This window comes from Chiloscyllium plagiosum, chromosome 10 (genome assembly GCF_004010195.1).
Source record: "Chiloscyllium plagiosum isolate BGI_BamShark_2017 chromosome 10, ASM401019v2, whole genome shotgun sequence".
NCBI classification, from domain to species: Eukaryota; Metazoa; Chordata; class Chondrichthyes; order Orectolobiformes; family Hemiscylliidae; genus Chiloscyllium; species Chiloscyllium plagiosum.
The window spans coordinates 51,865,583-51,893,055 of record NC_057719.1 but is presented as its reverse complement, the minus strand read 5'-3'; the positions used below and the strand labels follow the sequence as shown (position 1 = coordinate 51,893,055).

Here is a 27,473-nt window from a genome sequence, read left to right as displayed (position 1 = left end):
ACATGACAGTTGCAATTGTCACGCACATAGGGAGTTAGCATGAACAAGATAACCAAATAAGACCCAGTGTTGCGTCAGCAAAAGTAATAAGACCCAGCTATCGAGGGGAGGGGGGGTTGCACGCCAACAACAGGCCACAGACAGATGTGGTAAGCCGATTAGATTAGCAGCTGCACAGAGCAATACAACTATCAGATATGAAGTAAAAGGGGAGTATCAAGAGACTCAACTGAACTGTATAAATTGTAATGTAACCTCCTGATCTAGGTGCCTACTTTATGGTCACCCGGCTTGCAAGAACGTAAGAATCAAGACTGCTTCAGAATTTGACTCGGACTGAAATTATTGAACAGTGAGCTTCGTTTCTCACAATTGGGGGCTCGTGTCCGAGATCCTGTCATCACCGGTGGAGTAGGCACCGTCGACGGCTGGGAAGACGCGTCCCGTTCCCTCAACGGTGGGTGCCCCTCCCGGTAGACTGACCAGAATCCTTAGGGAGTCATTCTGAACCAGGAAAGAGTTAGGTGGTAATACTGTAGGCACAGGGAGACCTTGAGCAAGGCAACTCTGTGCATGGACCAAGGTAAGAAAATTGACTTTTAAGTACTGCTTTTGTGGCTGGGATTGAGTTCTAGGAGTTAATAAGGGACTAACAAAGGAACTCCATATGGGCAGTGCCGAGGATAAGGAAAAAGCCTCCAGAGAAAAAGGAAATGGAAATGGAGGCGGGGTCCCTGACAACATATCTCCAGAAAGTCCATTAGGGAGGATGTTGAGGAATTGGAAACATAATACTTGTACAAGGGAAAAGGATAGGAAGAAGATGATTAAATATTGTTGTTTTGTATGGACTAAGGAGCCCATTCTTCCTCCCACCGTCTTCTGGCCAAAGTATGGTTCGGACGAGGACTGGGTTTGTCAATATTTGAACTTATATGTTAACAGTAAACAGCCCCTCAGTCAGGAGGAATCAGATTATGCTTCATGTTGGAAGAGGGGTTCAGGAACAAATATTCATTTAGTTAAAACAGAGAAGAAAGACTCTCCCACGGCGCCGCCTCCATGGGAGGTGTTAGATAATCTGCCGCCCCCATATAATGAACCTGTAAATAAGGCAGAAGGGGACTCAGGACGAGCAGGGACAGGGGAATCGGCAGCAGCGACAGGGCCAGAGCCAGAGTCAGGACCAGGGCCAGGGCTGGGGGAAACTAGAACGACAGGGATGATTACCTGCAAACAAAAGGAAATACAGAAGGAAAAGTTGGACAAAGACCCACAAGGAAGTTCCACTATGTATCCTCTCTGTGAAGTCCCAAAAGGGGATAGGAAATCAAGTTTGTAAGTGCACCCCTAACGAGTGGGGAGATGCGGACCTTTAAGAAGGAAATAAAGGTCCTCATAGAAGACCTGGTGGGATTGTCCGAACAAATCAACCAATTTCTGGGTACCAGTTTATACACTTGGGTGGAACTAATGAGTATATTAAACATTTTATTTACCGGAGAGGAAAGAGGGTTCATTAGAGGAGCCGCAATTAAGATCTGGGACAGGGAGCATCCAGTTGGGGACGGGCAGGCTGGAGTAGGTGAAGCTAAGTTTCCCCTTAGGGACCCCGGGTGGGATAATCAAAATGAAGATCATCGACAGGAAATGAAAGAGTTTAAAGACTTATTATTAAAGGGAATCAGAGAAGCGGCACCAAAGTCACAAAATCTGACAAAGGCGTTTGAAGTGTGCCAGGGAAGGGATGAGACCCCCTTGGCCTTTCTCCAAAGATTAAGAAAAAGTATTCTGGAATAGACCCAGAAGGATCAGTAGCAAAAGGGCTACTGAGGGTACATTTCGTAACAAAATCATGGCCAGACATTCAGAAAAAGATTCAAAAGATAGAGGAGTGGAGTGAAAAGCCCCTGGATGAGTTATTGCGGGAAGCTCAGCAAGTGTTTGTGAGAAGAGAGGATGAGAAGCTAAAACAGAAGGCAAAAATGATGGTAGCCACGGTTGATGAAGTAGTTAAGAAAAGAGTTGAACCGATAGTAAGCAACCGGAGTGGTGGCTGGCAGCATGTTGAAAATAGAGGTAGGGGAAGAGGACGAGGAGGACCCGTAAGGGGGTCCAGTCGACAAGGACAGGGATTAAGGTGGAAATCCCCACAGGCAGGATGTTACTACTGTGGAAAGACAGGTCACTTTAAGCGGGAATGTCCTGATCTGAAAAGGGAAGAGAGGGCGATACCGCTTTTGAACTTTGATGAAGAATAGGGGTGTCAGGGGCTCTTGCCCCCAGGGACCCACCAGGAAACCTTGATAAACTTAAAGGATGTACAATGTTAAAAATCACACAACACCAGGTTATAGTCCAACAGGTTTAATTGGAAGCACACTAGCTTTCGGAGCGACGCTCCTTCATCAGGTGATTGTCACCTGATCACCTGATGAAGGAGCGTCGCTCCGAAAGCTAGTGTGCTTCCAATTAAACCTGTTGGACTATAACCTGGTGTTGTGTGATTTTTAACTTTGTACACCCCAGTCCAACACCGGCATCTCCGAACCTTAAAGGATGTAGTTTTCTTAGTCAATACGGGGTCAGCGAGGTCATCTCTAAATTTCAAGCCCAGGGGAGTGGGAATTTCGAAGCAAATATTAACTATCTCTGGGGTAAAAGGGGAGGGATTTACCGTCCCAGTTTTAAACCTATGATGATTGAAAGTGGAGAAGAGACAGTTGAAGGCGAACTGTTATATATCCCTGATATTGGAAGTAATTTATTGGGGAGGGATTTAATCATACTCTTGGGACTGGAACTTGGAGTATGGGACCAGATATTAGTGATACAAATGGCCGTCCTGACCAAGGAAGAGGAGAGAGAAATAGAACTCACGGTATGGGCTCGGGAAGGGAATCGCGGAGGATTACAAATACGTCCTTTGGAGATCAGTTTAAAGAGAGAGGGAGACGTAGTATGCGAAAGACAGTATCCAATTTCAACAGAGGGACGCAGTGGATTACAGCTGGTAATTGAGGGGTTGATTGAGGATGGATTATTGGAGCCCTGCATGTCCCCTTACAATACCCCTATTACTCCAGTACAGAAATCGGACGGTATTTACTGTCTGGTACAAGACCTGAAGGTGTTGAACCAAATAGTACAAGTCCGCCACCCTGTGGTCCCTAACCCCTATACACTATTGAGTAAGATTCCCCACGACCATAAATGGTTCAGTGTAGTGGATCTAAAAGATGCCTTCTGGGCATGTCCACTGACAGAAGGAAGTAGGAATATGTTTGCCTTTGAATGGGAGGATCCAAAGACAGGACGAAAACAACAGTACAGGTGGACAGTACTCCCACAAGGATTCACTGAATCCCTGAATCTCTCTGGTCAGGTGTTGGAACAAGTCTTGGAGGAATTTAGTAGTCCCGAAGGGATTACTCTGTTACAATATGTAGATGATCTTCTGGTAACAGGCAGGAAGAGAGACAAAGCAATAGAGGCCACAAACAAATTACTAAACTTTCTGGGACAACAAGGATTGAGGGTCTCCAAGAAGAAATTACAGTATGTAGAAAAGGAAGTTCAGTATTTGGAACATCTAATCAGTAAAGGAAAAAGAAAAATAAGCCCAGAAAGAATAAAGGGCATCGTGGAAATACCACTGCCCAAGACCAAAAGGGAGTTGCAAAAATTCTTGGGGTTAACAGAGTACTGTAGATTATGGATAGACCCATATGCACAGAAAACAAAGAAATTATATCTGAAACTATTGGAGGAAGAACCTGAAATATTGAATTGGACAGATGAAGAACTAAAGAGGGAGCATTACCTTGCATTACCCTCCCTAGACAAGCCCTTCCACTTGTTTGCCACAGTGGATAGGGGAGTGACTCTAGGGGTCCTAACCCAGCGATGGGGAGGAATGAAACAACTGGTTGCCTACTTGTCTAAATTGCTAGATCCAGTCTCAAGGGGGTGGCCAGAGTGTGTGCAGGCAGTGGCAGCAACAGCCTTATTGGTAGAAGAAAGTCGGAAACTTACCTTTGGGGGAGCCCTAATAGTCAGCACTCCATACCAGGTACGGACCATATTAAATCAGAAAGCAGAACAATGGCTCACAGACTCTAGGATCCTGAAATATGAGGCAATTTTAAGAGAGAAGGATGACCTCGTGTTAGTCACAGATAGTTGCTTAAATCCAGCCACAATCTTGTGGAGGGGAGAGGGGGAGGCCCCTGGTAATCCAGAACATGACTGCCTTGGTATTATTGAATATCAGATGAAAGTTCGGATGGACCTGAGGGACATCCCACTCTATGCGGGAGCTCGGTTGTTTATCGATGGGTCCTCCTTGATGATTGAGGGCAAGAAACATATTGGATATGCTGTAATAGATGGGATGAAGGGAAGCGTTATCGAGGCCGGGAGACTGCCTAATGGCTGGTCAGCCCAAACCTGTGAACTCTATGCCCTAGAAAGAGCTCTCAGAGCCTTAGAAGACAAGGAAGGAACGGTGTACACAGACTCCAGATATGCATTTGGAGTGGTGCACACCTTCGGAAAAATTTGGAAGAAAGAGGACTAATAAATAGTCAAGGTCAGGAACTAGCACATGAGGAATTGATAGAACGAGTACTAGAATCCCTGTTACTTCCGAGGGAAATAGCGATAGTTTATATAAATGGACATCAAAAGGGGAATGATCCAGAAGTAAGAGGAAATAGACTGCCGATGAGGTAGCTAAAGAAGCGGCACTGAATCCACAAGGAGCAGCAATATACTCCCTAATACCTGTAATTCCGGATCCTCAGGGTACCCTGTTGTTTACAGCAAAGGAGGAGTAGGAACTAAAAGACTTCGGGGCCCCAAAATCAGCGGATGGACGCTGGATGTTACCCGATGGGAGGGAGATATTGAATAAAATGAGGATGCGAGAGAGTATAGCTGTCCTACATCAGGGGAGTCATTGGTGAGTGCAAGCAATGTGTGATTTAGTCTTAAGGAAATATGGATGCAAAGGGATATATACGATAGCCAAACAGATATGTGAGGGATGTATAACATGCAGGAAGGTAAACAAGAAGGTGCTAAGGAAACAAGTCCCAGAAGGGAGAGAACCTGGGCTGAGACCATTTGAGAGCATCCAGGTAGATAATACCAAATTACCCCGAGTGGGAAGACTGCGATATATGTTGGTAATAGTTGATCATTTATCTGGATGGGTGGAGGCACATCCTTTGGCCACTGCCACCGCAAGTGGGGTGTCCAAGATAATACTTGAACACATTGTTCCCAGATACGGGATAATGAAGTGTATAGATTCGGATCAGGGAACTCACTTTACTTCCAGGGTACTCCAGGGAACGATGAAGGGGTTAGGGATCCCCTGGGAGTTCCACACCCCTTGGCACCCACCCTCATCAGGAAAGGTTGAGAGAATGAACCAGACACTCAAGAGGCAGTTATCTAAATTAATAAGAGAAACCAGACTCCCTTGGACTAAGTGTTTACCTATAGCCCTCTTGCGAGTGCGGATGGCCCCAAGGAAAGATTTGGGGCTGTCTCCATAAGAGATATTGTTTAGCCTGCCCTACTTTGGAATAAAAGGGGAACTGCCAATCCCAGAGACTAGAGATTTGTTCTTAAAGAAGTATATACTGGGCTTGTCCTCCTCTTTGTCTTTCCTCAGGAAACAGGGTTTATTGGCACAGAGTCCGCCCCTTGAATTCACCGTTCATCCCATCCTGCTGGGAGATTGGGTCCTAATTAAGTCATGGACATCACAGGATGGCTAGAATCATAGTTTAGGAAATGGAAGGGAGTGGTAGTCTCCATCCTCACCTCCCTGATAGTGGTAGCAGGGGTACTGGTAACAATTGGCTGTTGTATCATACCTTGTGTACGGGGACTAACCCAACAGCTGATTGAGACAGCCTTGGCAAAACAGATGCCCCTAAAAGGTAATCAGGCAGAGGAACTCTACCTCTTGAACAGTGAGGGGATGGGTGACCTTGAGGCCAAGATGGATGAAGTCTCGGGATGATGCTTGCAAATTTGGGGCGACATATGAGAGAAATGCAGAAAACAACAATTTTTAAAAACAAAAGGGATTGTGAGTGGCCCTTGCGAAGGTTGTTGTTTCTGCAAAAATCATAAGGCTGAGTCATGGGAGGGGGGGTGTATGTTAAGCTAGATATGCTTGCACACAAACAGTTACAAGTAGCTGTATCTTGCTTCTGCAAAAATCGCAAGGCGGAATCATGAGGGTATATACCAAGAAATAACTAACTGAAAAGGGAGGTGGTCGACTGGTAGAAACATATGTATTGACATGACAGCTGCAGTTGTCACGCACAGCAAAAGTAATAAGACACAGCTATCGGGGAGCGGGGGGGGGGCGGGGGGGGGGATGTGGGAGGGTTGCACACCAACAACAGGCTACAGACAGATGTGGTAAGCCGATTAGATTAGCAGCTGCACAGAGCAATACAACTATCAGATATAAAGTAAAAGGGGGTACCAAGAGACTCAACTGAACTGTATAATTGTAATGTAACCTCCTGATCGAGGTGCCTACTTTATGGTCACCCGACTTGCAAGAACGTATGAATAAAGACTGCTTCAGAATTTGACTCTGACTGAAATTATTGAACAGTGAGCTTCGTTTCTCACACCCATTAACTTACATTTTGCTACCTCTCCTTGATGCCACAATCTGATGGGGAAGTAATTGACTGAACAGGACAACCTTACACATTGTCAGCAAGAGGTTCTGGAGCACAACCCTTTGATGCTACTGCGTTGTTGTCAGGATGCATCACCTTTGCTGTATTTAGTTCATTAAGTCCTTTCTTAATGTTATGTGGAATAAATCAAATTTGCTAAAGACTGACATCTGGGGAAGGAACTGAGATGGATTATCAATTTGTCACCTTTTGGCCCAAGATGCAAATCATGTGTAAGCAGTGACTGAGGACTGAATCTTGGTGTTTTAGAAAGAACCACCCCTTTGGAATGCTGAAAGCAGAAAGGAGGAGAATGTGTGTTAGCTTCATGCTGGAGGTGGCAGAAATGGTCGGGGATGTTCTAGAGGTTGGTGAGTGCAAACTGAAGGTAAGGGGATACCTTAGGGGAATTGAGACAGACATGGTCTTGCCATGGTTCAGCTGAATGTTCTTTTAACAGAGAGGAAAAGCATATCCTAAGTACTGAACTAGAGGTTTCAAAGTAAAAGTGAAGGTGGAGAGACTTGGAAAATTGACAAGAAGTTGGATGTGAGGAAGGGTAGCTCAGGGAGCTGTGGACATCAGTGTGCTTTCATGAATGTTCATTCATAGCATATCTGCAGAAATGAAAATTCATCTTGTTAATTAATCCTAACCATCCACGACTGTCTATATTCTAAAATTTTAAAATTGAGCCAGACACATTACTATTTATTACAAATATTATTTTTTTGCTTTAATAGGTGACAACAGTTTTCAGGCATGTGTGTTTTATTTCAGGAAGAATAAATACTTATGTAATATTAGTATTAAAATACAATGTATGTATATAAAATGACTCTAGTTAGAAAATATCTTCATATGTAAGAGTGAAGAAAGATATTATTGAGCATGAACTTGGAGCAGTGTGCTGTATCAAAGGTTTTGAAGATGATGAGGGAAGTTGAAAGAATATTGAGCAAGGTCAAGGTAATTAATGGCTCTGGTCCCAGTGATAGAGCAGATGTTGGGGAGAATCCAATATGGTCGAAATGCAGAAGTGAAGAACAGCAAACTGAAAAGATGGACTGAAGACTGTAGTTTAAGCTTTTTTGAGAATTGTTTCATATTCATTAGGATCTGGTTAATTTCATATTTGTACTTCAGTCGTACTTGATAGGATGGTAAATTCTAATTTAACTCACTGAGGTGAAATGTATGTTCTCCCAATCTTTGCAGAAGAATGAACAGCTGAAAATGCATATTAAAAATTTGAAAAAGCAAGAAGACAATATTCAAACAAAGTACAATGAAGATGTGGAACTAGCTGAACAGCTAATTGCTCAGAAGTAATAAAACTAACCCATTACGTGAAGTATTACTGGAAAGTTCTTTATGAAATGATATTGATACTTGCATAGATTTAGTCATTGCTAAAAGTTTTTTTGTTGCTGGGGATAGAGTGAAATGGATTAGGGACAAACAGAAGGATGAGGAAGGGAGGATGAGGGATGAGAGCACATGAGAGTGAGGAGAATTAAGGATAAGGGGGTGGAGAGAAGAGATTAGGGGTAAAGAATAATGTTCTTTCCAAGCCACATTACTGCAAAGGTTTTCACATAAGTTGTCCCTTTAACTTGCAACATGTGCATAGCCCCACAAAAGGGATTGTTAGCTAAAACAAATTGCTGAGGGACTCCACAACAGAATTGAGAGGGTGCATTCCTGGAGATTAGAATTGAGAGCTGAGGGTGGAAAGGCAGCAATTGGTGGATGGGAGGAGGAGGAGGTAAGAAGGAAACATGGTAATATTTGCTTCAATTACAAGGTGTGGGGAGAAATTCAAATGTTGCAATTTTATTCCAAAGACACATCTGAAATTATAAAGGAGGGATTCCTAGAACTTCCATTGCTAATTCAGAATAGTTTTTTTTGTTATGAAAGGTTTGTTTGAATCAGAATCTGCATGTCTTGTTTCGATCCAATTTAGCGAAGAGAGCTTTAATGCCAAATAAATTAGAATAATAAATTAGAGAGCAATGATTCATCATCTAATGTTATTCTTTCTTAATTCTTATAACAGGTTATAAGATTTGCTACTTAAGACACGGCTATTTTCATTAAAGTTCAATTTAAATTCTATATAATTAAATCATTATGTGGAATAGTTTACTTGTCCTCATTTTGTAAATGCTCATAACTTTATTGGTACCTAAATAATTTGAGATAACCGGCGTATGTATTTTAATTTCAATAGGCAGAATATTATCAGGGAACTAAATAACCTAACTGAAAATATAAGAAAAGAAGTTGAAATTCTGCACACACGGATCTTACAGGTTGGATATTTTAATTAATTAGAATTATTAACTGAAATCCTCCAATTAAGAATGTTTAGGATCAATTTATTTCTGAATTTCAGATTTTATGTTTTAGCAATAACATGAGAATGCATAACCATAAATATGAGATCAGGAAAACACCAGAAATATTCATCTGAAATTTGTGTTTTTTCAATATGTAATAATAAACATTGTTTGACTTATCCAAGTCTAGTATCTTCCACTCTTCAGCCTCAGTATTATCCTAAACTGATGCTTTGATCTGCTTGAAATATTTCCAGACATCTGGTGTTTCCAAACAGTAGAAGTTAGAACTGGAGAGATTACAGTGTATTTTGATAGTGTCAATATTATTGTATACTTCTGAGATTAAAACAAAATTCTGAAAAAACAACTGTTAGTGCTTGGCAATATATAGTTTCATCAGTATTTAGTCATAGAGTCATAGAGATGTACAGCACGGAAACAGACCCTTCAGTCCAACTTGTCCATGCTGACCAGATCTCCCAACCCAATTTAGTCCTACCTGCCAGCACCCGGCCCACATCCCTCCAAACCCTTCCTATTCATATACCCATCCAGATGCCTTTTAAATGTTGCAATTGTAATAGCCTCCAACACTTCCTCTGGCAGCTCATTCCATACACGTACCACCCTCTGCATGAAAAATGTTGCCCCTTAGGTCTCTTTTATATCTTTCCCCTCTCGCCCTAAACCTGTGTCCCACCCCAGAGGAAAATAAACTTTGTCTGTTTATCCTAACCATGCCCTCATGATTTTATCGACCTCTATAATGTCACCCCTCAGCCTCCAATGCTCCAGGGAAAACAGCCCTAGCCTAATCAGCCTTTCCCTATAGCTCAAATCCTCCAACCCTGGCAACATCCTTGTAAATCTTTTCTGAACCCTTTCAGGTTTCACAACATGTTTCCGATAGGAAGACCAGAATTGTTGAAACAATAAACAATTTAAAATATTATCTGGAGACCCAGGCTGAAATTTTCCAATTTACAGGAAGGTTTGGGGGAGAGAAAAGTGCAACTGACATTATTCAGAAAGCTTCTGAATCAGGCAGCCAAGTGATGAGTGATGCTGGTCTTTTTACTGGAAATCCTGACCACTTGAAGTTGCTGGTAAATTAGAGTCTGGCTTCCCCAGCACTCAGAGGGCATGGCTGTGCAAGGACACCACCAGCTAATGCCCCAGGGAACAGAGTCTCAAAAGATAGGTTTTTTTCTTGGGATTGGGGTATCACAGAATGGGGGGGAGGTGTTCAGAAATGGTGGTTTTGACCCTGAGACCACCCCACTTGTCCAAGGTTGAGTCCCTTAACCTTGCACAAATTAATACTGATCAAGGGAACCTCCTCTCCTCCACCTAACCGATAGCTATCCAAAGCTGTCCAAAGATGTACAGGCCAGATGAATTGGCCATACTAAATTGCCCATAGTGTTAGGTGCATTAGTCAAATGGAAATGGGTATGGGTGGGTTACTCTTCGGAGGGTCAGTGTGGACTTGTTGGGCCAAAGGGCCTGTTTCCACACTGTAGGGAATCTAATCTATCCATTTTGGTTTAGATGTGGTCCCTATTGAAGTAAATGTAGCCCAGGTAGGCTGAAGGTCTTAAGTGGTTGTTAATTGACCGTGTAAGGCCCTTAATTTGCAGCACAGTGGGAAAGTCTAGCATGGTCCTTCCTGTCCAGAACTTTGTTTCTGAGGTAACATGAAGAGGATGAGTAAATATCCAGCACCAACCCACCCAAATATCTGTCCTTCCTGCCACCTTCCCTGCTATTTCTCAGGAGGAAAAATCTCTGTACTCTTTGTCAGATCTATTCAACTCTAACCAAAATGTTCACTTGCTTTCTTTTCTAGACCTGTTGTACGTTTCTGACATTGTCATTTTCTTTTTACTTACATTTGGTTAAGACATCAGTTTATTGTTAATTTCTGCTTGATTTACTAATCTTTGAACTCTGAGATGTGTGGTAAATGTAGCTTGTGTAGATAGAATACAGTTCCCTTTTCTCAATAGAATTCCAATACAAAATGTATTTGGCTACTTTCAAACTGAAACACGAAAGAGTGATTAAAAAAGGAAGAACCAGAAATGTTCAAAAATAATAAAACATGAACTGAAACTGATGTATCTATTTATTTCAGCATCTAAAACAACTTAAACAATCCAAAACACATCTTATATATGTTGGTCAAATATGTTTTGAGGGATGTGATATTTGGTCAGGTTCCTATTATCATGCACTACCTACCACATTTTTCTTCTTGATTTTCCTTCTCCTCTTATAGAAGTATGCTTCCAAGAGAAGCTTCTTCCCGAGAGGTCCTCAACATAAGTATGAGGCTGAAAATTTCCCAAAAATCTCGCATGGAAGCATTGAGATTGATTCAAGGCCTCTGTATACAGCATGCCAGAAAGAAATGCAAGTTCTCATTCTCAGATACAAAAATTTGATACATCCTTTAGATCCAGAAACTTCCAATTGCTTCAAAGTCTGAAGGATGGTCACTGGAACTGAAACATTAATTCTTGCCTTCTCTTCACAGATCTGCTGAGATTTTCCAGAAATTTCTGATTTTGTAACTTCCAATTGCTGCCAATTTGAGTTATTATGGCAACACTGCATCTGAAATTTACCTTGAATGCTCTGTAAATGTGAAAAAAAAGCTTCAGTAATTTAAGTAAATGAACACACTGGTATTAAAAGTTGAAAGATCATGAAAAAGCCAAGAATGCAAATAAATTTTAGAAGAAAAAAAATTCAAATTAAATGCTTGAATTATGCAAAATTTGTATGCAAATTTAGACCTATATATTCAGTCAAATGATCAATGCCTTGCACAAATCTCATACCCCGTGCAATGTGTTCATGTGTTCAGATATAGAAAAGTATGAGGCAATAATTATTGCCCTTCATATTCAGGCAGTATTAGAACTGAGGAGAACACTAAGGTAATCTAGCAAAATTGAGGTCAATGTGAACAAGGCCAAAACTCATCAATTGGTTGGAGTCATACTCACATAGAGGAGGATGGTCATGGTTGTTGGAGACCAATCATCTGAACCCTTAGATACCGCTGCATGATTCCCTCAAGACAATGTTCTAAATCCACTATCTTCAGCTTCTTAATCAATGACTTACTTCGTCTGCCCTCTTCGTTTCCCTAATCCTCACCTCACCCCACTTAAATCATAATGTCAGTAAGTGGGCATGCTCAGTATCATTTGCAATCCTCAAATATTGAAGCACTCTGTGCATATACAGCAGGATCTGGACAACACTGAGACTTGGGCTGGTAAGTAGTCCTTGGCATTCACATCACAATTACCATCTTCAACAAGAGGGAACCCTCCTCTTGATATTCAACAGCATTACCACCACAGAATCTCCATCATCAGAACTCTGGGATTTCCATTGACTGTAAATTTAACTGGATGAGTCATAAAAATTCTGGCTTTGAAGAAAATGTCAGAGACTGAGAATTCTGCAAGAAATAAACAACCCCCCTCTAAACCCACCACCACTGACCCAGCTCCCAAGACCATTCCATCTACAAGGCTCAAGTCAAGTGTGTGATGTAATAATCCACACTTGCTTGGATGAGTGCAGCTTCAACAATACCCAAGAAGTTTGACATCAGATAACAAGACCAAACTACTTGGTGGCAAGTTATTTTCTTGTAGTCCTTTTCCTTTTAGCAATGATGTGAATTTGTTGTCTGCAACAGCTGCTCCTTAATTTGATGGTTGAATAAGTGGACTTAGATACTTCCTTGTTTTAGAACACACACTCTCTCACTCTCATACCCTCCTGCCGTGGAATGTGTAGATTCCTAATATTGCAGCACAACCAAGAGGACTGGTGTCAGGCAAAATTTCCTTAATGCAAAAGACCATTCATGTCACTCAATCTTGAATTATCCATCTCCCTCTTCAAAAAATAATGGCCAAGATTTTCCACTGCCAATCAGTCATTGCTTCAGCGCAGATAAGAATTGAGCATGGGTCCCTGTGCAACCCCCACCATAACAAACCCCTGATGGAATTACCCAGGAAATTGAAGATTCTTCTGGAATCCACCCAAGTGTACATTTAAATCAGAAAATTTGGAAATTGGTGTAGGTTTGCTCGCTGAGCTGGAAGGTTCGTTTTCAGAGGTTTCGTCACCATACTAGGTAACAAGTTCAGTGAGCCTCCAAATGAAGTACTGGTGGTGCAGGCCGCTTACTATTTATATACTTGAGTTTCCTTGGGTTTAGTGATGTCATTTCCTGTGGTGATGTTATTTCCTATGCTGATGTCATTTCCTGTTCTTTTTCTCAGGGGGTGGTAAATGGGGTCCAAGCATGAAATTCTTATGTATGACTCTGTTTGGCTTGTCCTAGGATGGATGTGTTGGTCCCAGTCGAAGTGGTGTTCTTCCTCATCCGTACATGAGGATACTAGTGAGAGTGTGTCATGTCATTTTGTGGCTAGTTGATGTTCATGTATCCTGGTGGTTAGTTTTGTGCCTGTTTGTCCAGTGTTATGTTTGTTACAGTTCTTGCAAAGTATTTTGTAGATGACATTAGTTTTGTTTGTTGTCTGTATGTATACCTTCCAGGTCAGTGAGCAAAAATACATCCAGAATCTCAACCTGAGCTACAAATCTTCTTAAAACTCGCTAAATTTGGAAATTTTGGATGAAATTCAAAAAATTCAGAAAAATTCATACTATTAAACACATAATATTAAATCCTCCACAACTATTCAACTGACCCCAGACTTGCATCACAGAGCCCCAACTATATCTCCTCCTTGCTACCTACATCCCCCAGACACATACTGACACTCCCACCTGGACCTGACACCGTTGCCCCACCTGTACCTCTATCCCACTGTGGAGCCAATGTGCCTTCTCACACCTCACTCCCCCATGGATCCAGCCCCCCATTACCACTGTTTTACCACTGCCTTATATCCTCCCCATCCTGGAACCAAACTCCAAATTCCCATACTGCCAGATCTGCCCATCCCATCCCACCTCCCCCAGCCACCACCACTAACCACCCCCCCCCCCCCCCCCCCTCCGCTGCCAAATCCTTATACCTAATATCTATCATTTCCCCAACCCTGACAGACCCTATTTCTCTCAGTCGCACAGAGTGTAATGGACAGCGAAGAAGGTTACCTCAGATTACAACAGGATCTTGACCAGATTGGCCCATGGGCTGAGAAGTGGCAGATGGAGTTTAATTCAGATAAATGCAAGGTGCTGCATTTTGGGAAAGCAAATCTTAGCAGGACTTATACACTTAATGGTAAGGTCCTCTGAAGTGTTGCTGAACAAAGACACCTTCGAGTGCAGGTTCATAGCTCCTTGAAAGTGGAGTCGCAGGTAGATAGGATAGTGAAGAAGGTGTTTGGTATGCTTTCCTTTATTGGTCAAAGTATTGAGTACAGAAGTTGGGAGGTCAAGTTGCGACTGTACAGGACATTGGTTAGGCCACTGTTGGAATATTGCATACAATTCTGGTCTCCTTCCTATCGGAACGATGTTGTGAAACTTGAAAGGGTTCAGAAAAGTTTTACAAGGATGTTGTCAGGGTTGGAGGATTTAAGCTATAGGGAGAGGCTGAACAGGCTGGGGCTGTTTTCCTGGAGCGTCGGAGGCTAAGGGGTGACCTTATAGAGGTTTACAAAATTATGAGGGGCATGGATAGGATAAATAGATAAAATCTTTTCCCTGGGGTCGGGGAGAACTAGAGGACATAGGTTTAAGTAAGAGGGGAGAGATATAAAAGAAACCTAAAGGGCAACTTTTTCACACAGAGGGTGGTCCGTGTATGGAATGAGCTGCCAGAGGAAGTGGTGGAGGCTGGTACAATTGTAACATTCAAAAAGCATTTGGATGGGTATATAAATAGGAAGGGTTTGGAGGGATATGGGCTGGGTGCTGGCAGGTGGGACTAGATTGGGTTGGGATATCTGGTCGGCATGGACGGGTTGGACCGAAGTGTCTGTTTTCATGCTGTACATCTCTATGACTCTATGACACTAAAAGTTGGAATACAATTGATAGCTACTAGCTCTTCTCAAATATTTTTCTAATTATCTGGTACTCATATGCTAGATCGGAGTTCAAATGATTTTTTTGACAATGAGCACACATGAAACTCAGCAGATGTAGTGGTTAGTGTGATGGTTTGGAATCTGCTCATGTTCTCTACCTGACCATTTAATGTTGGACACTGAAACTGTTTGCAGTGATCCACGTTCAGTGCATTTGGACTTGAGATCTTCCTATTGATATGACTCAGTTACTCATTTGATTAATCCACGAACACATGAATTGTAAAATATTAAAGATTCCTCATGGAATAAAATGGAACTGTACCAATTTATGGTATAACACCAAATTTAGCATTTTTGGAAAAAATGAAATCTAGCTCATATTTTTGCTATTTATTTGAATCCTAAGCAGCCATTTGTAATCTCAAGGAAGTAAGAAGCTGTTATTCTTGTAATTGGGCTTTTAATGAGATTGTATCCTGACATTTGCTATATTTTACATTACAGGATATTTAAACAGAAAATCTTGCTTTAAGGCAATGCATAATTTTGTCAGTCTTTTTGTTTTAGTGATGCACCTTTGTTATCCTTCCTAACAGTATGATATTTTCTACAGACAAAGAAGTCTGCATCGGATGCTCAATTATTGAATCAGGGACTTCTACACACAAGTGATTCACGCCATGAAGCATTGAAGAAAGCAAAAGAATATGAGATAGAAATAAAAGTAAATTTTCAGAATATGAGTCAAAGGTAAGTTTATATAGTACCATAATCCTTGACACAATCTTAAATTTTATTTAAAAAGTGTTTGCTGCAAGAAAAAAGAAGTGTCAATTGTGCCTCAGTTGAGTGCACTCTTACCCTGTGCATGGTTTCTGGGTTCAAGTCTCACTCTAGGACTTGAACACAAAAACCATGGTTGACACTTCAGGACAATGAAGAAGGAATAAAGTGTTCCTTTTTGTGAGCGGTAGTAAATCAAGACCTACCTGCCTGTTCAGCTAGATATATAAGATCGAGTGCACTACTCTGAATGGATGTCAGTTAACTCAGTTGGCTAGAAGCTGTTTTGCAATGCAGAGTGATGTCAATAGTATGGGTTCAATTCCAACACCAACTGAGTTACCATGAAGGACACTCCATCTCAACTTCTCCCTCACCTGAGGCATGATGATCCTCAGGTTAAATCACTGGCAGTCATCTCTCTCTCTATCAAGAGACCAGCCTATAATCCGGTAGGACCATGGAGACGTTACCTTTACTTTACCGTATTGCAGCAGAGCAATGGAATTATCCTGTGTGTCCTGGGCAATATTTATCACTCAATGGACATCACAAAGCTACATTATCTAGTCATTATTACATACTGTAAACTTTCACAAACAACATGAATTACAAGTATCACATTTTTGACATTACAAAATGACACTTCAAAAAGTGTTTCACTATGTTCACTGTTTTGAGATATTCGGTGGATATGAAAATCATTGTAAAAATACAGATCTTTCTTTCAAAATAGATTACATGCTATGTGAACTAGTAGACCTTTCTTAGCAATGCAGACAAGAACCTGTACAGAAAATAACAAATACTTGAATGTACTGAAAGCTAAATATATTAATTGACAGACCTCTGTTCTTTGTAGGCAGAAAGAACATTTATGTACAATGGGCCTATTTCAACTCAAGAAATATATCAGTTAATTTCTCAGGGCTTGCTTTGACCTGATTTGTTCAAAATTCAAACAGAGTGTAGCAGTTAACTGTCAGTTATCATCAAAATGGTGCATGTTCCATAGCAATGTCAGAATCTACTTCACAGCCAATCAAAACCAATCAAATAGTATAAATGTTAGCAAGTTTTGAGAAGATTTGTAGCTCAGGTTGAGGTTCTGGATGTAGGTTTGCTCGCTGAGCTGGAAGATTCGTTTTCAGAAGCTTAATCACCATACTAGATAACATCATCAGTGAGCCTCCACATGAAGCACTGGTGGTATAGGTCGCTTTCTATTTATGTGTTTACAACCCAAGGAAACCGAAAACATAAATAGAAAGCGGGCCATATCACCAGTGCTTCATCTGGAGGCTCACTGATTATGTTACCTAGTGTGGTGATGACGTGTCTGAAAACAAACCTTCCAATTCAGCGAGCAAACCTATACCCAGAGTATAAATGTTGTTCTCGTTTTATGTTGGTGTGTCTTGTGAATAATCCTGTTGAGTATCATACAAGAAGTTCTGACAGTATGCGTTCTTTTTTAGCAATACCCAATAATTTCCACCAAGCTATTGTATGTCAATGTGTTTAACATTCCAGGTTAGCTGCAGTAAAAGATATGCTTGCTGTGAATGAAGAACATTTGTCACAGATAAGAAAGCAAAACCAAGAACTTGAAGAAAAGATAATGTCTCTTCAAGAGAAGCACAAGTAAGATAGTTTAACATGTACTAAATAACCATGGGATAAAATGTTACTAAATATTCTGTATTTACATGAATTAAATGTGTTGTTCTGCACCATTAATATACATTGAAGTTCTGTTTAAATCTGCAGTTCTGCAAAATTGCTAAGTCTAACCCAAACCAAAAATGTAATTTTCTTAAATGTTCACTATTGAAATGTACATTATCCTGACGTGACCAGAGAGACCTTGCTGATCCTTTGAGTAGAAAGAGGGAAATGGACAAATGTTTCTTGCTCCTTGTTCTGAAATAGAGACCAACCCTCTCCTTCTCCTTCCCCCTCCCCCTTCCCCTTCCACCCCCTGCCCCCAGCGTAATACTATTGAATGGTGATGGACAATCAATTGGAGAAGTCTTAAAACCACTTACAATCCTGACATGGAAATATGGAGTTCAGTTTGTTGGAGCTGTTGTTCAGTTGTTGGTGGGTCAAAGACCTGGAACTCCCTGCCTAGCCGCATGTGGGGATACCTCCAAATGGGCTGCAACAGTTCAGGAATATAGCTTACCAAGACAAGAATATACCTTCTCAAGACAAGGATGGTAATAAATACTGGCCATCCTTTGAATGACCAAAATAAGTAGCTTGTTCAAGACTCCATATTCACTGAAACATTCAAGAATTATCCCGGGATGAAGGGCGTGTCATATGAGGAGGGATTGAGGATACTGGGTCTGTACTTGATGGAGCTTCGTGGATGTGGAAGGGCCTGTACTGTCTGTCTTCTAATTACCTTTTCATCTTCCAAATTTGAGCCAAATCTCTTGTGCAGATTTATATTTTTATCTGACCATCTGAATTTCCACTGTTTCCAATCTTTTCATAAAGCTGTCAATCAAACACAGGCACTGTAAGTCACATTACCTCTCTTTAATCTTGGCCAAATAAACACACAGGCATTGAAAAACCTATTCAATGAACAATCAGGAAAGATGTCAATCAAACAAAGTTAGTATGCTCCTTTGCAACTGCATAAACTGACCATTGTTGGGCTGAGTCTATTAGTCTTCTTCACGCTGAGAGAAACATTCACAATTAATCTATCTGGTAACTATATCAACATTTGATTTGCTTGGTCTTTTGTATCAGCTACCAGGTAACAGTCTCAAGTCCTCCACTTATCAAAAACCCCAAAGATGAAATTTTCCTTTTGATTAATTTGCATTCCTTATACTTACAGTCCAAACTAGATGGAGCATTTAAATCATTAACCATTTTGATAATGTATTGGAAGTAATTTGACATGAAATACTTTTTCTAATAATTACAGTGAATGTTTAATAAAGTATTAAAATTTTAATTTGGTTTAGGGATACTATGGAGTTTCTGAATGGAGAGTTCCAAAAATACCTGCACAAGTTTGATAAAGAAGAACAACTACGGTAAGATTTAGAAGCACTGTGAGTCACCAAACTACCTGCATATTAACTTTGGCTGGATAAGGAGAGGTATCAGGTTTCACTTCTATACCAATACAATATCTCAACCCCATCGGCAGTAGACCTTCTCCTGGTAGAGGAAGGGAAGAGAGAAACGAAACTGCCCTTTGTGATATTTCTTATCCGAAAAATCCTGGAAATGGGAAAAATCCAAGATGTGAAAACTGTGGCAAGGAACTACTCCATCCAGACTACCATGGGATTGATGTACAGAGGAGCACTGATTATCCAAAGGACATGAGCGGGGAGTATTTCATTCGGATCATTGAATTCCGGATATTAGAATGCTGGATAACATAGGTTAGCTGAGCATCCAAACTAGTTTGGCAAGGGAGTGGCAACCAGAGCTACGTATCTGAAAAGGCTAGTTGTAGATGGGGCAGTGACAGGATGTAGTGAATCTATCGGGAAGGTTTTTTTAAATGATGAAACAAAGGGAACAGTTAAAGTGTGTCTGCTTTAAGGCAAGGAGTGTCAGAAATAAGAGTGATGAACTTAGAGCATGGATCGGTACTTGGGACTATGATATTGTGGCCATAACGGAGACGGGGGTTTCACAGGGGCAGGAATGATTGCTAGATGTTCCAGGGTTTAGAATGTTTAAAAAGAACAGGGAGGGTGGAAAGAGAGGAGGGGGTGTAGCATTGCTAATTGAGAGAGTGTATCACAGCTACAGAAATGAAGGTTGTTGAGGAAGTTTTGTCTACTGAGTCAGTATGGGCAGAAGTTAGGAACAGTAAGAGAGCAACCTCCTCATTGGGGGTTTTCTACAGACTCCCTAATAGCAGTAGGGAGATCGAAGAACTCGTAAGCCAGCAGATCTTGGAAAAATGCAGATGTAGCAGGGTTGTTGTTATGGGTGACTTCAACTTTCCAAATATTGACTGGAACCTCCTTAGTGCAGTTGGTTTGGATGGAGCCATCTTTGTCAGGTGTGTTCAGGAGGGTTTCCTTACTCAGTTTGTAGACAGACCGATGAGGGGAGAGGCCATTTTGGATTTGGTGCTCAGCAAAGAGCCAGGACAGGTGTCAGATCTCGCGGTGGGAGAAAACTTTGTGACAGTGAACACAAATTTACCATAGCCTTGGAGAGGGAAAGGAGCAGTTACCAAGGGAAGATATTTAATTGGGGAAAAGGAAATTATGATGCTATCAGACAGGAGTTGGGAAGTACAGATTGGGAGCAATTGTTCCACAGAAGGGGGCCCAACAGACATGTTTAAGGAGCAGTTGTTGCAAATGATGCACAAATGTGTTCCTCTGAGACAGGCGAGAAGGGTTAAGATTAAGGAGCCTTGGATGATGAGAACAGAGGAGCTTCTCATCAAAAGGAGGAAAGATCTTACGTAAGGTGGAGGAAGCAAGGATTAGCACAGACCTAGAGGATAACAGGCTTACTAGAAGGGAGCTTAGAAATGGACTGAAGAGAGCCAGGAAGGGGCATGAGAAAGGCTTGGGAGGAAGGATTAGGGAGAACCCAAAGGCATTTTACTCATACGTGAGGATTAAGAGAATGATGAGGGAGAAGGTAGAGCCGATCAGGGATAGCGTAGGGAACTTGTGCGTGGAGTCTGAGCAGATCGGGGAAACTCTAAATGAGTTTTTTGCTTCGGTTTTCACTAAGGAAAGGGATCATGTTGAGGAGCTGGGAAACCGGCTTGAACAGGTTAAGATTGATGAAGTTGATGTGCTGGAAATTTTGGCAAACATTAAGATTGATAAGTCCCTGGGGCCAGACCAGATTTATCCGAGGCTGCTCCAGGAATGAGAAAGGAGGTTGCTTAGCCATTGGCGAAGATTTTTGTTTCCTCACTCTCCGGGAGTAGTACTGGAGGATTGGAGGGAGGCGAAGGTTGTTCCTCTTTTCAAGAAGGGTAATAGGGAAATCCCTGGCAATTACAGACCAGTCAGTCTTCTGTCTGTAGTCAGCAAGGTTAGACCATAAGACCATAAGACATAGGAGCGGAAGTAAGGCCATTCGGCCCATCGAGTCCACTCCGCCATTCAACCATGGCTGATGAGCATTTCAACTCCACTTACCCGCATTCTCCCTGTAGCCCTTAATTCTAAGGGATAGGATTTGTGACTACTTGGAAAAGCATAGCATGATTAAAGGCAGTCAGCATGGCTTTGTGAGAGGCAGGTCATGCCTCACAAATCTTATTGAGTTCTTTGAGGAGGTGATGAGACAGGTCGACGAAGGTCAAGCAGTGGATGTGGTATATATGGATTTCAGCAAGGCATTTGCAAGCTTCCTCATAGTAGGCTCATTGATAAGGTCAGGAGGTATGGGATACAGGGAAATTAGGCTGTCTGGATTCAGAATTGGTTGGCTGACAGAAGGCAGAGAGTGATTGTAGATGGAAGGTATTCTGCCTTGAGGTCAGTGGTGAGTGGTATCCTGCAGGGCTCTGTTCTTAGGTCTCTGCTCTTTGTAGTTTTTATAAATGACTTGGATGAGGAGGTTGAGGGGTGGGTTAGTAAATTTGTTGATTACACAAAGGTTGTGGTGCCGTCAATTGTATCGAGGGTTACTGCAGTCTGCAGCTTGACATAGACAGGATGCAGAGCTGGGCTGAGAAATGGCAGGTGGAGTTCATCCTGGATACATGCGAAGTGATGCATTTTGGAAGGTCGAACTTGATAGCTGAATATAGGATTAAAGATACGATTCTTGGCAGTGTGGAGGAACTTGGTGTTCAAATGCATAGATCCCTCAAGTTGATAGGGTTTTTAGTAAATTTGTTGATTACACAAAGGTTGTGGTGCCATCAATTGTATCGAGGGTTACTGCAGTCTGCAGCGTGACATAGACAGGATGCAGAGCTGGGCTGAGAAATGGCAGATGGAGTTCAACCTGGATACATGCGAAGTGATGCGTTTTGGAAGGTCGAACTTGATAGCTGCATATAGGATTAAAGATAGGATTCTTGGCAGTGTGGAGGAACTTGGTGTTCAAATGCATAGATCCCTCAAGTTGATAGGGTTTTTAAGAAAGCATATGGTGTTTTGGCATTCATTAACAGGGGATCGAGTTTAAGAGCCGTGAGGTTTTGCTGCAGCTCTACAAGTCCCTGGTGAGACCACACTTGGAATATTGTGTCCAGTTCTGGCTGCTCTATTATAGGAAAGATACGGAGGCTTTGGAAAGGGTGCAAAGAAGGTTTACTAGGATGCTGCCTGGACTGGAGGGCTTGTCTTACGAAGGGAGGTTGAATAAGCTCAGACTTTTCTCTCTGGAGAGAAGGAGGAAGAGGCATGACCTGATTGAGGTGTACAAGGTAATGAGAGGCATGGATAGAGTCAATAGCCCGAGACATTTCCCCAGGGCAGGACTGACTGACTGACTGAGGGGTTATAGTTTTAAGATATTAGGAGGAAGGTATAGAAGAGATGTCAGAGGTAGGTTCTTTACGCAGAGAGTTGTGAATGCATGGAATGCATTGTTAGCGCTGGTGGTGGACGCAGAGTCATTAGGGATATTTAAGTGACTGCTGGATGAGCAAATGAACAACAGTGAATTGAGTGGTGTGTAGATTAGGTTATTTTATTTTAGATTAGGAATAATCCTTGCAACAACATCATGGGCTGAAGGGTCTGTTCTGTGCTGTACTTTTCTATGTTCTATGTTCTGCCGAGACCTTGCAATCTTGTCGCATATTCTGATATTCAGATAATCAAATGCCAGATGATCAAGGTTCCTCTGTAGATATTAGAAAGTACTAAAGTTGGAGGTTTCAGTAAGAGGCATGATGTTGCCATCCAAGTTAAGCTACAATCAATGCAATCTTCTTTAGTCAGGTTAAGAACACTTGATTGAGAATAGATGGATGGAGAAGAGAGGATAAGACAAATGAGGACAGTGATTGTTCATCTACTGGGAACAGTGGGAAAGGTGGTAATAAAATCAGTGAGAAAGTCAGGAAAAATTAGGTATAAAGTAGATAACACAAGTGTTATTGTACTGGAAGTTCAGCAAGTGAAGAGAATGGGGCAGCAGCCTGCATTGCAAGGATGCAGTAACAAGTGTGCCAGTGGACCCTTGGAAAACACAGAGAGGCACAGCCCTGGGCTTACCTAAGGGGAAATCAAGTCTGGGCTGACAGCAGGAGAGTAAGAAGGCAGAAGAATAATGATGGGTCAGAATTAACTAATTAACGATAAAGGTAGTGTAGAAAAAGAAGACAGCAGTGGAAATTGAAAGAATTAAAACTGGTTCTGTACAATTTTCCATTATTATCCAGTAGATGTCAATTGTCCTTTATCAACCTGCCTTGGGGCACAGCTAGGTCTGGGGCACATGCTGAATACTACAGCTGTCACATTGCAAATGTCCATAGCCTGTGCTGTATCTAGTGCCTTCAGTCATTTCTTGATATTGCAGAGTGAATCAAATTGGCTGAAGAGAGACAGCTATGATTTGGGCGACCTCAGGAAGAGGGCATACCTGGGTCATCTGGTCGGCCAAAATACTCTTTTTGCTGAGTCTGGACTGGTCTGCACCGTTCCACCTACATGTAACTTAAACTTTAATTAAATGTGTGTCCAGCTTACATAAATACTCCAGCTCTAACACTAAATTCAGTTTTCAATAATTAGTCATAGTTTAGTTATATGTAATGATCAAACATGCAAAGTATTGATATTATGGTCTATTTAATTATGCTCAATAAGTCACCAGTATCACAACACACAGGCCTTTTTTAGCTGCATTTCTGCTAAACTGGTCATTTGGCCTTGAAAATAAATAAATGCTGGAGAAGAACTGCTTTTATGACTCATTTGATTAAGGGACAAATGTAAAGGTACTTTAAAGTGGAACTGCTTTAGGTTTGATTCCACACAGTTTTATGATTTAAATTGGCTTGATTTTTAACTTAGTGTTTTAAGAAGAAACATTTAATTTTTTTAAAATATGTAGCCCAAATATGTAAACATTATATTGGAATTCAGTTCTGGAAGCAATCTCTCATGACTTGTATTTTGAAATCTGTCTTCTAATAATAGTACTTTGCTACCTATATCAAACACTAAGTTAACTAGACAGTGATCTCTTATAAGGGGCAAGTACAGCACAGTGATGAGATTTGTTAATGGGAATATGGAATGATCTTAATGAGAAAACTTGTTAAACATGTAAACCTACCCCCACAAAACATCTTCCTGAAGAACAAAAAAAAAGTTCTGTCCTTTCAATGCGACTGACACTTCAGGGAACATCAGGAGATAAAGAAAATGTTATTAGCCTTCTAACCATCAGCCTTAGGAAACCAAATAAAAATGGGCCTCAAAACATCTAACTATTCATCTGCTGTTCATGCATTGTCAAGACAGTCAGAGCTCAGGAACACCATTGATCAAATGCTGAGGTAGTGGCGAGCAAGAGCTAGTAAGCAGAAACTTAATCAGTCTGGCTCACAGCAAGAGGAAAAGAGAAAGAAGAAAAACTTCAGTCAACAGAACAGACAAGAGATACACACCCAGTCAGTCAGAATTCACGTGCTAGTTTTCCCTAATTAACTAGCTGTTTTTATTAAATATCTTACACTTACGGCTTTTGGCTCAGATCAAGTCTAGTTTCTGAGTTGAAAGTCATTTGAGTCATTAGAGATCAAAGATGGACCGATGTATAAACATCTGGGTAACGGGGGAAAAACATGCCCAATGTCACCCTCACCCTGATGGCCACCTTTGTGTGTGGCTGCATCAAGCTGTGCGTGGATCCTACGTACTGAGGTTCTACCTGTCCCCGGTGTTGCAAAGGATGGGTCTGGCCTCGCTGCCGCAGAACTCTCCAAGTAGTTGGACTGTTCCATATCACCTGTCCTTCGTGGAGAAGTTTATGAAGAAAAACACCTTTGACCACAAGTCCATCAGGAAGTGGTCAGCATGTAGTGCCCTTGAGACCCTTCGGGAAAAGGAGAGGGCGGATCCTATCGAGCGGTTCCCTGAGCAGACTGTCAAAACCATTTGGCAGAATGCCTCATCGCCAGAACTTTCCAACAAGCACCAAGACATGGCTTGGCTGGTGGTGAGAAGGGCTCTGCCTGTGAGATCCTTTATACAGGCCCAGACTCTCTGCCGTACTGCACGCTGCCCTCGAAGTGGCTGCAGGGGGGACGAGACTATCACACACCTCCTTCTGGAATGTGCCTATGCAGAAGTCTGGAGAGGAATGCAGTGGTGTTTGTCGAGGTTCGTCCCGAGAAACGCCGTGACGCAGGAGTCCGTGCTGTACAGTCTGTTCCCCGGATGCACACCGAGACAAACATCAACTGTGACTGGAGTATCATCTACTCGGTGAAAGACGCTCTTTGGGCGGTCCGAAATCTGTTGATCTTCCAGCTGAAGAAGTTGACCCCGACTGAGTGCTGCAGACTGGCACATTCCAAGGTCCAGGACTACGTGTTGAGGGACGCATTGAAGCTTGGGGAAGCTGCCGCCAAGGCGCGGTGGTGAAAGACCACCGTGTAACATCTGCCTGCCAAAGAACAAGGGGGCCACTCAGTTATTTGGGCTCTGCTCACACCTCAGCAGAAGAGCTGGATAGTAAATGTACAGACTTGTATATAGGAAAAATAAATGTCGATGTCTGTATGTAAAGCAATGTAATGTGTGCACAAGAATGGCATGACTAATTGTAAAGAGATCCAAATAATTTTATAAATAAAGTATATTTTTGAAATAAAAAGAAATTATTTATTGCAAGCAGGAAATAATTCAGCATAGCCATCTGGAGTGTAAAGCAATGCAGACATCTTCCCTTGAAGGTGATGGAAGTAAACAGGGGTGAGGGCCTCCTTTGTATCCTGTCTGTGACGTCTCTGTTAATTCCCCCAGTACAGTGAAGCTGTGTTGTTACAATCTATAAGTACAACTCCCATGTCCTGATGGCTGAGGTCCTCACCTTTCTGGGAAGGTATGTTCAGTTGGAAGGAGGTAGCACCGACGTTTAAGATCCTTTTGGAATATGGACCAGCAAGCGCCGAGTCAAGGTGACCCTGAAGGTGGCCACTAGTGAGAACATCCTTCACTCACCTTCCACCTTCACAATTGGAGAGAGTCATGGTTATTTCTGGTCTTCGGGCAGCCCAGAGCATGCTGAACCAGCAGGAGATTAGGACACATGGCCACTGACTGCAGGAATTGCAAACAGGAGGGACACCTGACTACAAACTGTAAGGAAACTGAGTGCTGGAAAATGTGCTGCAGGTCAACTGTACAACTCCTGCCCAAGATGGGGGCCACATACCCTCGAATGTCGAAAAGTGGCACTGCAAACAGTGGTTCCCAAAAGGACAGTAAGGTACCATCCTCCGATAAAGCAACTGAGGAAATGGTCAGTCAGAAGGAGGGCAAGGCTGGTGAAAAAGGACAGGAGGACACTGCAGGGAGGGATCTCAGACTCCACCTACACTTGAAAATACTGGAGTCACTGGAGGAGGAGGAGGCGGAAACAGACAGATGAGCAGGGCAGGTAGAGGGTGGTGAGGAGAAACCTCAATGAAAAATTATAGACCAGGTAGAGCTACCACAGGCTCACAACACAGTGAAAAAAGGGAACCGCAGCAAGGACACACCAGCAGCCTCTCCTCCATCAAAGACATATATGAGGAGGGCCATAGGTAAATGAACAGGCAAAGTAGCAAGGTGGGGAAGGAGATAAGATCCCCCAGCCCCAAAAGCCTGGACATCACGAGGGGCCCAATGAAATCCCACTTCACAACATGGGGATCTATGATGTACCCACTGGAGCACAGCTCCGGCAATTGAGACCAGCGATGCTTTAGGCCAGGATCAGAGTTTAACAACAGCTCCATCTAGTTCAGAGCATGACACTGCATCTGATCTTCCTGGCTATTCATTGGAGTTCTGAAGGATCTTGATTGGGTAGAGGCTTGACAGGATGTTTCTCCTTCTGGTACAATCTAGAACTAAGAAGTGTGGTTTCAGAATTAAAAGGGTCACTCATGTAACATGGAGATGTGGAACAATTTCTTCTCCCAAAGTCTTTTGAATTATCAGGTACATAATTGGAAAAATTTATCAATATTTCCATTGATGAGCAATCTGCCTTTAAACTTGAAGTCATGCAAAAAGAGTGTTAAATTCCTAGTTAGCACAGTCGTAAAGTTGGCACAACAGGTATAAGTTAGCAACAAAACCTGCACAGTTACTGCCTTTGCTGTTTGATTTCGTGTATCGCTGGACATCGGAGTGCATCTGGGAAAATTAACAAACAGTGAAATTCATAACTAATCTTGGAGGAACTGTTGGGTGAAGTTCACAGCACAGAATCAGATAAGTTAATTGTCGTTTTAAGTCTGTCCAAGAGAAAGGCTGCAGTTGTGAGTATAGTTGATTCTTTCTTGATTATATGTTTTTGGAGATAAGTCTCTTGATTAAACTTAAAATATAAGCCATAGCTATTAATTTAACCTGGGGCAGTGTTTGTAG

General features: G+C 42.0%; 1 protein-coding gene across 1 annotated transcript in view; it reads left to right on the top strand.

Annotated features, from left to right (window-relative positions):
- Positions 1-27,473, top strand: part of ccdc175 (coiled-coil domain containing 175) — an 80,793-nt gene that overhangs the window by 31,780 nt on the left and 21,540 nt on the right. Inside the window, exons 7-11 of the mRNA XM_043698439.1 lie at positions 7,938-8,047; positions 8,956-9,037; positions 15,728-15,864; positions 17,431-17,541; positions 18,888-18,959. Coding sequence (XP_043554374.1) covers positions 7,938-8,047; positions 8,956-9,037; positions 15,728-15,864; positions 17,431-17,541; positions 18,888-18,959 — 512 coding nt within the window. The remainder of the gene's footprint in view (positions 1-7,937; positions 8,048-8,955; positions 9,038-15,727; positions 15,865-17,430; positions 17,542-18,887; positions 18,960-27,473) is intronic.